Consider the following 11964-nt stretch of genomic DNA (forward strand, 5'->3'; position numbering starts at 1 on the left):
GTGTTGCTCTTCTCAGCATGCTACACGATACAGATGGACAGAAATGGCTTTGATCCAACAGCAGCAGCTCTAAGCTCCCAACCATAACATCCCCCACAGGAAAATATACTGGGATAGGCTCTTTCACCGCAGGCCATCTCCTAGGCAGTTTTGTGAATTTATTTTAAATTGTTCCTATCTAGGCCTCATTAAGGAGTTCTGCTTTTAAAAGGATGATACGAGATGAGTGTGTGTGTGTGTGTGTGTGTGTGTGTAAATTAAATAAACAAAAACTTTGTTAAAAACAGTTATGGCTGCTCACATGCATATTACCACCAACACAGCCCTTCCCAGCTACAATCATGATTTAGCCTTCAATACTCTCCCTCACCTACATCTACCATCCCACTATGCACATTCATCCTCCCTCTGCTCTCCCCCTATAGTTCTTGGAATGGGGAGCAAGAGGGAAATAGGTCTCCATCAGGCTGGACTGATATGAAAGAACTCCAGGGATTCATTTTATTGCAGTTTCCTACTCATCAGTATCTCTTCCTGCTACACAGGAGGACATGCTTCATATTCACAAGGCACCGTGCTTCTTTACAGTAGCATTGGCCATGCCAGCCTTTTCTTATTCTCCTCGAATGTGTGGAAATGTTTATTTGGTGCCAGTTCTGAACTGTGTAATGCCTCTGTGGTGGTCATTGTGTCTCTGTTGAGCCTCTTGGGGCTAAAATCAATACCACAGTGGTAGTTTAAGCACCAAACATGCTCAGGTCAAATGGGGCCCAAAGTGTAGGTTGTATGAAAGCAAGCCTATCGGAATGTTTCTATGGCTTCCTTATTTCAATGGAAACCATTTTTAAGTAAGTAAACATTCCCTTGCAGTGTCTGCAACCCAAACACTCTATCACTGTGCTAATGCACAAGAAACAGAAAATGAAATTGACTAAACCACAAAAACTAAAAGTGAATCTTATTTGCCTATTTTGACTTTCTGAGTTGACAAATACAAACAGCAAACACACAGCATGATCAGTGACCAGTAATTTAAGGACAAGAAAGTCTGCTTGGCCTCTGAATGCTGCACAACTCCAGCAGTTCCTTGCTGGAGCTAATGATACAGGCCCTGTGGATGAAATTCAACCAGAGTTTAGAGAATCTGTATTAGACCCTCTTTATCACTTAAGTCCCACTTAAACTCAAGCCCAGAGAATGCAACTCAAATGGGGTGACGTGATAAATAAGGCATGGGACCTCTGATTTGGAGTGAATGTCACCAGGACGCACTGACGTGCAATAGAGAGACATCAGTACAGATTGCTCTCATTTGAATAACTGTTATAATAATTATCAACAGCAGTGAGATCTAGTGGAAAAGAATGGTTTGGTTTTTCTTTTCCTAGCACCTTGAGGAAACAAGCTGCCGCAGACTTATTTCACAAATATGAACTTTTGGCACCAATACACTGCAAAGTCTTCTACTTGCATGCATTTTACAGAAGCTTGATTCAGATACCGTGTAGCAAATGGAATTGCATTGATACAGCGAAGGGCAGAACCAGGCCCATTGGCTAGGCAAGCGAGTTACAAATAACATTCTCATGTACAGATTTTGGAGAGTGAAATCGTAGCAGCTCTTTCAAACTTTCGGTCAAGTGGGTTTTTTTTTAAATATTATTCTTAATTGCTCCACCTGGATCCCATATCCAATATTGTTTTTAGAAATTGTAATGTTCCCTTCTCCTCTCGCCTGCTGTTTGCATTTGCAAGCTACTTAAGGGTCTCCTAGAAACACACCTGAACCTTTCTCCAGAGTCTTAAACCTGATACTGTGCATGAAAAAAAAATGCAGGAAAAGCACATTTTCTCAAATTTGCCTCACTTAATGTGAGATGGTGCAGATGATAATAAATGTTGTGTGCCTTGCTTTCAGCATGACATTTCTGGTGTAAGTTTCAACTGGTGGGCAAATGTGTTTGCTGGTTCCTTCAGTTCTGTCCTATTCATTTGGATTATTTATATTTTCTGTAATCTTTTAAAGACTAGATTTAGCTGAAAAGTTTTTTTTTTTTAAAGAAACTGCTTCTTCTTTAGGGACTCTGTTGGTTGTTCTTAAAAGAATATTTTCTGAAAAGCATTCCTAGGCTCACAGAATGTATCCTCAAAAAGAAGAACAGGAGGACTTGTGGCACCTTAGAGACTAACAAATTTATTAGAGCATAAGCTTTCGTGGACTACAGCCCACTTCTTCGGATGCATATGCATCTGTGATTCCTGAAAAGAGGGAAGATTTCCAAAATTAAGTTACAGCAGGGTCCTTAATTGGAAAGCCTCTCATATTAGTAGTACATTTGTTTACATTATAAATGTACGCATTCATTCATGTTCTCTCAGATTTTTAAAGTCCAGCATTTTCTAATGTAGGGCACCATTGGGCAACACTTGGGTTGCAGAACTGAGGGTTCATTGGTTCCAATTTTCAAACATTGGGGTGGCATTTAATAAGGGATTTAGGGGTCCGGCTCTCATTGGATTTCAGTAGAAGTTGGTAGCCTTACTGTCTTAGGCACTTTTAAAGAGCCAACTCAAGATGTCTAAAGTTAAGTATCTACATCCATATTTGGGCCTTAACTGACCATGCTAAGTATCCAGGTCCTGATTTATGCCCTTAAATGTAGTGCAGGGTTTATTTGTTCATGGAGCAATGTTTAGTTTCAAACGTCCATGCTAACCAGTTTAATAATGTAATAAAGCTGTGTCACAGGTGCTAGGTCTTATTAACATATAATTCTGTGTTTTACGTTCTTGCCTCAACACATCCCATTGTTCTGGCAAAAAAAAATGAAGTGACAATGATATGAAACACCCTTTATAGGCAATGTTCACAGTTACTGAAGTTTCCCAGCATTAAAGTGAGGGAAGTGTCTACCCCCTTCCAATCCTCGACTATTAAATCATGTCTACATTTTATGCATCAAATAGCCAGTAAAACAAACACACACACACAGAGTATTCCATTTCATCAACACATAGCTCCCATGAGTTCTGAAACTTCATACAAGCTCCTCTCCAACGCACTGGTGAGCTGAGGTTTTTTTTGTTCCTTTCTCACACGTACTAATTACATTCAGCTGGTAAATGTCTTTTTTTCAGTGGTATCTGAAGGACACACACAAAAAATTGGAAATGCACATTGCTCATGCACTGAGGGGTTAAATTATGGCATTAGCCACAGCCATGCATTTGGTGTAGTGTATATAGCATTGCTCCCGCATGCAAAAAAGGTATTCATTGAAAACCATGACAGACTAATTGAAAATATAGTAGTTGAATATATTCCTATAATGAATACATTCAGTGAAAACAGTCTGCTCACAGATATTCTGCGAAGAGAAAAAGAGGCAGAATGAACTTTTTGTTGAGAATTACTGGCTGATCACTACTTGCATTAGTTTGCAGTTCAGGTGACCATACTATAATTTGTTATTTGTATTAAACTAGCACCTAGAGACCCTGATCAAGACAGAGATCCTACTGTGTTAGGTGCAATACAAAAGAGAATCCCTGGGCCCAAGTATTTATAATCTAAATAGACAGTGCCAAACATATAATTTTTTAGAGCTGGCTGGGAACTTTTTGACAAAACATTTTTGTTTGGTTTTTGTTGGTGGTGTTTGTTATGTCAATTCATTAAAACTTTATATGGGAATGTACTGGGTTTGATGAAACTTTAATCAGAAGGGCCTTTCAGGTCCATGATGGAATTTCTGGTCAAAACCAGAGGGAACAGCCAGTGAGAGAAAAGGTCACCTCAGAATATCTAATGGCCCACTGGTTAGGACACTTGCCTGGGCTGTAGAAGACCTGGTTTCAAATCCATGTTCTGCCTGATTTGGAGAAGGAACTTGAACCCTCCTACATCCCCAGTGAGTGCCTTGAACACTGGACTATTGGCTATTCTGGCAGAGGTCTCTCTTTGGTTTTTGAATGAAAAATTTGACAGGTCTCTGTTGTGTCCCAATGAAGAACAAGAACAGTTTACGAAGTCACAGGATGGGAAAACTATTTCCTGGCTAATTCTCCTCATTTTTCTTTATAAGGGACAATATGAGCATCATGGAGAATAGCTGTCACTTTAGTATGAATATAAAATTCTGGTTTCTGAATTCCTACATCCTTGGAATTTAACATTTTTTGTCTTACAGGTGAAGGAGGCCATGCAGCGAATCCATGACAGGGGCAATATAGGAAAACTTATTCTGGATGTGGAGAAGGCACCCACTCCGCTGGTGAGTGAAAAGCACTGAGTATATAACAACTGTTATCATACAAATTACAGTGTGTCATCAACTCTGAATTAATTATTTTGCCTGTGGTTTTCTACCAGATATATATCACCTAAAGAGACAAAGTCAAAACCAACAATCACAATCTTTAATTTGCATCGTAAGGTACAGTACAAATTGTAGTTCTTGTTCTGAAAGAGATTTGCAGTAAATAGCCACAGCAGTTCATTTCATAGGTAAAATGGTCATCTCTGTCTCTCAAAATACAAGCCAGTATTGCTTCTGGAAAATCTTATTGCATTACTTTGATTGGGGGGGGGGGGGAACAACACAGCATCTATTTCTGTCTCTGATGGAAAACAAATTGCTGTTCCATGTAATACTAGAATGCTACATGAGTGGAGATAATGCAGTGGATTGAAGCCAAACAGACCAAATCAACTTATCTTTACCTATCAACACAAGAGAGTACTCCCCTTAAAACCTGCATATCTGCAGAATTGCCTTCCCAGTGCCATATAAAGGACAGGATGTGTCTTGGGTAGGAACCAGCTAGTGATTTCTTTAAACTCTGTTGAAAACGCCAGGTATGCTGCTATTTTGGGTAAAGTCATGCTTTGTAAGCTTTAATGTAATGATAATTGTACTTGTTCCTGAGCAGCGCCTGAGAGAGAAGGAACATGATGGATCTACTGAAACTAAATGTTGTGTTCAGACTGAGCCCAGCACATCAAGATGCGGAGAGTGAAAGGTTACAGAGAAATATTTGGTAGGGGGAAGTCAGAAGGATCAAGCCCAAACGTTGGCTGTTTACATTGGAAAGAGTAATAGAAGAAAAGCAGGAACAAATTAACTAGAGATGGGTCTAAAATGCACAGTTTGGATTCAGATCTGAAGTACTCCCCATTTGGAGAGAGGTGGTTTGGATGTGCTCTAAAATTGACCACAAGTTACTTAATACTGTATATAGCCCTCACAAGGCAGCAGGAAACCTGACTTAAAGGCTATTGGAGTCTCACACATGGAAACCAGACACTATTTGACACCAGACACTCAATTGAGCCCTAAAACTGTAAAACACAGCAGAGCAATAAAGAGTGAGAAAAGAGGAGGAGTCTCCAACACTGCATTAATACATATTAAGCCATCTAGTCTCTTGATAATGCACATGCCTAATTGCCATTAGTGTCTGTGGAAGCTACAGACTTAGAAAGTGAGAGGATATGTGATCTATTTTCACAAACGCTGAAGGGAATTCATTCAGAAATATGAGGAATTTCATAATGTCACTTGTGTGTCCATTAAAATAAGGTTGCGTTTATTTATTTTATTTCATTTCATTTCCATGGGGTTTCAAGAGCTAGCAACAATCTAATAGAGCAGCTATAATTTTGGCTGGATTCCTTTTTTTTCCCCTCCAGAGTTTATAGTTATTCATTGTCCTTAGTTAGGGAACCCAAACTGCAGTATGAACACTAGAGTATTTCATGATTCTGTTCTAATTCATAACAATAGAGCAATACTATTGCAAACTCATCTGCTACTCTGAAGGTAAGTATTTAGCTGTACTGGACTTTGGCATCAGGAGTGGGATGAAGGGATCCAAATGGGCCAAGGAACTCCAAAAAGAGAGAAATAAGTTAGAAACAATAATCCACAAATATATTCAGAGCAGTAGGGGAAAAGTGATTGTAGCCATTTTCCCCAGGGTTACCTCTTATTCTTCTGGTTTTCAAAGAATGGAAGAATACATAATAAAACTGCCTTCTTTCCCCAAATATGTTTCCAAGTAAGTTGTTTATTGTGAAATTAAGGAGTCAGGTTCTTACTGCAATAAGCCATTCCAGGGCATGCATAATTAACTTATTGGTACCCTCATGCAATACACCCCTCTGAGGCTGAGCCCACCAATTAACTCTCCATTGTGGACTATTGTGATCTATAGGCAGAAAACTAAATCAAAGCTTGATGCTATTAATGTTTGGTTTTTAATTCCTTATTTCATACAGGTTTAGAAAATACCTATAACAGGGGTCGGCAACGTTTGGCACGCGGCTCGCCAGGGTAAGCACCCTGGCGGGCCGGGCCAGTTTTATTTACCTGCTGACTCGGCAGGTTCTGCCGATCGCAGCCCCCACTGGCCGCGGTTCGCCGTCCCGGGCCAATGGGGGCGTCGGGAAGCGGCGCGGGCGAGGGATGTGCTGGCCGCAGCTTCCTGCTGCCCCGATTGGCCCAGGACAGCGAACCGTGGCCAGTGGGGGCCGCAATCGGCCGAACCTGCCACGTCAGCAGGTAAATAAAACTGGCCCGGCCCGCCAGGGTGCTTACCCTGGCGAGCCACGTGCCGAACGTTGCCAACCCCTGACCTATAAAGTCAAATGAGGATTTCACCATGTACTAAGTAGGATAGTCTTAGTTAGCAAGAAAATTCAGTATCCATGGTCTATGCAGATGAATGCAACAAGGATGTCTCATGGAACATGTAAAATGACTACAATTCTGTTTATGCCTGTTTGACCTCAGTCAAATTGGAAAGATGCAATATAAGCATTTGTTGCATCTTTGCAATTTACACAGCATATAATAACCATTCTCAGCTGGAAAAAAGATGCTGTGCTCTTTAAATACTACTATGGATTAATATTTTGTGTGGTTATCTACAACCTGAAGTAGTTCCTGCACTACACAATAGAAATCTAGCATCTGTCCCACCATTAAATTACATTGTATTTTCACTGTAATGATGTTGATTCAGTACCTATTTATCCTATGGCAGCAAGTATATGTACATTCACATGCCCAGTGGGCCTATAAAAAATTGGTCCTATATTTGTTTTTATACAAAACAAATAACCATTCTGTGGGTTCCTAAGACACTGTGCCTGCTTGAATATTTGTAGGACCGGATGCCATCTATTAACACTCACCAAAGTATCTTGCTATTCGCTTTTGTGAGGCAACAGATTCTGAAGGATTCATAAAACACATGATGGATGCACTTTGTGACCCTCCCACACATTTGTCTTTCATATATGGGAGCCTTGATGTTATTTTGCTACCAATACACACATCAAACCCAATTGCACAAATGTCGTACATAGCAGCTCCTGATAAATAATTCAACTGTGTAATCCTTTGGAGAATGGTTTATGATCTTACACTGAAATTGATGTACAACAGACAAATCTTTTTGCACAGATAGAATGTGCATTTTCAGTTTTTAACAAAGTTTTCTTTTTTTTTAATGTCACTTTATCAGGTGAGTCAAGCTAAAATAAAAATAGCTGAAAAAACACCATAAACATTGTGATTTCCTTCATTTTGTTCACAGATGGCCAATGACAGCACAGAGACAAGTGAAGCAGGAGAAGAGGAAGAGGACCATGAAGGGGACAATGAGAATAAAGAACGCATGCCATTTATCCAGTAACCCTTAAGAATGGGGGATGGGGGAAAACAGAAAGATTGATTGTGTAGAAGGGAACAAGACTGGGAAATCTATTCTGTGCATCAGTGAACAAATGCTGTAGTACAGTGTGTGTTGTATTTGTCTGCAGCCAGCTGAGCTATAAATTGTTGATCATTGTTGTTTTGAACTCAAGTGCCATTCCCATCCAGTGCAGTATTATGACATTCCATAGTGTGATGGCCAGTCTGTAGGAGTCCCATTGATTTTCTTTTCCTATCTAAAAGCCTTATTAACGTACTGCGTAATTTTAGATGGGCATCTTTCTTCATGTGAATTTGTGTAATGTTTTTTCAGTTCGGAGATTTGTTTTTTTTTAATTCCCTGCCCATCGTCTGGTATTCTCCAGTAATCAGAGGGAGGGCTTTCAGTTTGTGGACTTTCAGTAAAGAAGGTCAAAACATAGTATTTCTTTATGAGACACAAATAAGAGGCTGCAAAGAAGACAAATTCTGTTTCCCTGAATCGTGCTACTTCATCTCATAAACAGTTCTGTCTTAAGTTTTAAAAAATACCTCATTTGTAACCCTAGATAATATATGGTAGAGTCTGAAAGAAAATATGCCGGAAGTCATTACTAAGCAGCTTTGATTAGTGTTGTATAACCACATTAGTCATCAGCACTACAAATTAAATGGAAATTAATGCATGGTGCCAAATGTCATGCTTACTGTTGACCCCCCTAATACCATTCCCTTGTGTTACTTGCAAGGAAAAGTCAATGGCCCACTTTTTCTGCCCAGTGCTTCTTAACCATATGAAACTTACCAAATTTACTGTTGATTCAACAGCACCTCTTCCCAAGGTTTAATTTGAGCTGGCGTTGTCCAAAAGCCGAAGCAAGCGTATTCTTAGTGATATTTAAAAGCTGGCTAACAGTTGGGATCATTGTTCAGCACATGGAATAGATGTTATTTTGTTGGCTGAGTTTACACTTCTGAAATCACTAGTGGACTAATAAGCTGAGTAATGGTGCCGAACTCCTACAAAGATTAATCAATTTGATCACAACTCTTAGGCCTCAATTCCATCAGCACTTATGCACATGAATAACTTTACACAGGTGAGTAATCCTGCTGCTGATCTGTTCTGATCTGTAAAGTTAGTCACGTGTAGAAATGTTTGCAGGCTCGAGCCCTTAAGAACATGTAGTGTATCTACCTCTCACTAATCGAAACAAAAACAAAATATGACACTGAAATAAATATGCTTGTCCCTATCTTCCATTTACCCAAGTTGCAGCGACACAGTTCTTCCATGGTCCTTTTTTTTTTTTTTAATGACTGCAGCCACTCACAATAGAAGTAGTAAAGGCATGTCCAAGACTTCATATTCTGACAATTCCCTTTTGGATTTAATATCTTTTTCACAAAAGAAAACACTTCTCTCAGATGCCAAGTTAGCTGATCTCCTAAACCTAGCAGTATTATGTAGTGATCAAAGTGAAAAATGGGTTTCTCAGGCTTTTCTCAATGTGATGGGAAAGATAGGTCTGGATGACTTGTGTGTGTGATTTTTAGAAGATTCTCTCTTCTTTTCCCCTCCCCCCTTTCTCTTTTCCTGTTTAATCCATGCTCCCTGAGTAGCAAAGTCCATCTCTTTACTCTGTGCTCATGCAGTTGCTGCTCTAATACTAGTTAATTGTGCAGAATGTTCATTTTAAATGGGTTTACTGTGGGTTGAAAAAAAATTACAAATAATGAAAAAAGCCAACTAGACAGTTTATAGAGAAAAATGCCACAGAAAAAGCTGCTGTTGAAATACAAAACAGAATTTCAGTTTTTTTATAGAATTTAATGCAGAACTTCAGCATCATTGTATCATCTTGTCATGCCGGTATTTATCTAAGGTATTAGTGCCACATTAGGCCCAGGTTTGCCATCACAATGCAGACCAAATGAATTCAGTGAGAGTTTTACATGCATTGGGACTGCTAAATTGAGCCTTTAAAGGAATCACCATTTAATTTTTGTCACATACGATGACAACAGTAAGAAGAATGGTTGGGTATCTTTGTTTAAAAGTTACTGAAGCAATTTTGTCCTGCAACACACTTAAAACATAATTCATGACTTTTCATTTGACACCAAACTGAGCAATATTGCTAGTAACCCTGAGCTGGCAGTAAAGTGGCATTCCCAAGGCCTTAGATAACTAGGGCAAGCAGAGTAACAAACCAGTTCTTCTGTTAATACCACAGTCTTGGTGGGACTGCACTTAAATTTCCTTTCAAGTCAAATAAAGATTAACATTCCTAGAGTATCTGTAGAAATGGTAGAAGACAATGATCAAAAGAAACCATTTTTCTCATTCTTTCTGGTTATTTTAGTGAGGCAAAAATACTTCTGATGCAACTCATGCCAATTTAGGGCCAGTTTCTGAGCTCCAAAACACCACCTTAAAGGGCTGGAGAAATTCCACTGGATACAATCAATTTCCTCCAGATCTACCCTCCCCGAACATGGGCTAACTTCTACTCTCCATTACACTGGTGTAAATCTGGACTAAGTGAAGATCCTGTCCTACTTCCATTGAAATTAATGGGAGCTTTGCAATTAGCTTCAGTGGAATCAGGATTGGGCTGTGAGAGCAGAATTTGACCCACTAGCCCTAAGAGTTTACTGAAACTTCACAAAAGGTGGCATCTCTTTTGTCTGGTATGTTACAGACCATTCAGAAGAAAATGATAGTAGTTAGGCTGTTATTACTGAACAAAACCCTCTCACAGTCTAAGCAAATATTTGCATTTACCACTTGCTAACTCTGTCAGTTAAACAACTTCTCTCTAGATAATTGATTGGTTTGAAATAAATTATTTCTCAATTTTGCCTTAAGGAACTGTGAAACCTTCTCTTTAACTTAAGTCTGATTGAAGTGAACTGAAACGTTGTTTAATTGTCTTGTTGCTTTAGAGCTTTTGTTATATTGTGCCTACAAAGCAAATTATGTTTACATAAAAATATAAATAAAATATTACGTATAGCATTACCCTGGAGTGGAGTCACTCACTCTAGTATACTGCTCCTGTTTGGGAGGAGATTAAGATAGGTTAAGAAAAAGAACACTTTTATTGCAAAATACACTGGACCAGGGTCATTAAAACCAACTGAAAACACTGCCTTACGGAACAGTAACAACTCAGACATAAAATGTTCTATGATATTACAAAGAATTGGTGTTTTTAACAGTCTGTGAGAAAGGTCAGACTATCACAGCAGCATTTTCGTGAAGTGTTAGGGGGAGGAATCAGTGACTTTCACAGCATGTAAACACCAACTTTCACAATGTTCTCTCTGATTGCATTGAGATAAATCTGGGCATGCATGTCACAGTCACAGTAAAAATTGCCCCCCCCAATGGGGTCCCCCAGGTAAGCACCAGCATTGTATATTGCTAACGCTTATATATGCATGGGAAGGGATCTTGGGAAGGGTTGAAGGTGTGAGTGTGGAGTGAAAGGTTCCTTTGCAGGTTGCAAGAGGCCGAGGGGGAGGAAGGGAGAAAGGAACGGATTAACTCAACGATCCAGCTAGGCTCAAAGATAAGGAACGAAACTGCAGCCCAAGGCCAACACACACAAACAAGCTCCCTGCTGTCAAGCAGCCAGAAGCTTGTGAGAAAGGAGAACTGAGCCAGACAGACCTGACGAGGTTGCAAAACTAGACAGGTTGCGAAAGCCAGTGAGCTGAAAACAACAGCCTCACGACCCTGAAGACACTGTGTTTTGGGGAAACTAAGAGAGCCGCGGAAGGCCAGTTCAGACTGGTACTGAGAGCACGGGGGGGCGGGGGGGGGGCGCGAAGGTCCCTAGACGAAAATTGCTCCCAGAAGAACCCAGGACTTAAAACCCTCCCGAGAGCTGAAGCAAGTCAGAGATCAAAAGCGGACCCTAGATGGCCTATGCACAGGATAGAACTCTTGTCTACCCTTCCCCCAATTCTTCTTATGTTATACCCAGGCTTGGCCAGCCTTGGGTTGTGCGTGTGTGAGTATGAAAGTGGGTTAGGGCTTGGGCACTAACGCTTTCTTCCTTCCTCCGAGTGATGTGGGGCGTACCCAGCACTCACCGCTGTTATTTGATTAATAAAGCTTTAAACTTAGTCGCTTGGTGTGCTCCTTCAGCTCCTCCCCTAAAGATCCTGCGGCCTCAGCCTGATCACCTGAAGCCCTAGGCAGATTGGTAACATAAATCTGTCACATGCACATTAACAACAGAGGCAATTTTTT

At 40.1% G+C, this 11964-nt stretch overlaps 1 protein-coding gene across 1 annotated transcript in view; it reads left to right on the forward strand.

The window, feature by feature from the left end:
• Window positions 1-10725, forward strand: part of VAT1L (vesicle amine transport 1 like) — a 90226-nt gene extending 79501 nt beyond the window's left edge. Inside the window, exons 8-9 of the mRNA XM_005300569.5 lie at window positions 4191-4274; window positions 7603-10725. Coding sequence (XP_005300626.1) covers window positions 4191-4274; window positions 7603-7701 — 183 coding nt within the window. The 3' untranslated portion in view covers window positions 7702-10725. The remainder of the gene's footprint in view (window positions 1-4190; window positions 4275-7602) is intronic.
• Window positions 10726-11964: the final 1239 nt, after the last annotated feature.

The sequence above is a fragment of the Chrysemys picta genome, chromosome 14 (genome assembly GCF_011386835.1).
Source record: "Chrysemys picta bellii isolate R12L10 chromosome 14, ASM1138683v2, whole genome shotgun sequence".
In the NCBI taxonomy this organism is placed as follows: domain Eukaryota; kingdom Metazoa; phylum Chordata; order Testudines; family Emydidae; genus Chrysemys; species Chrysemys picta.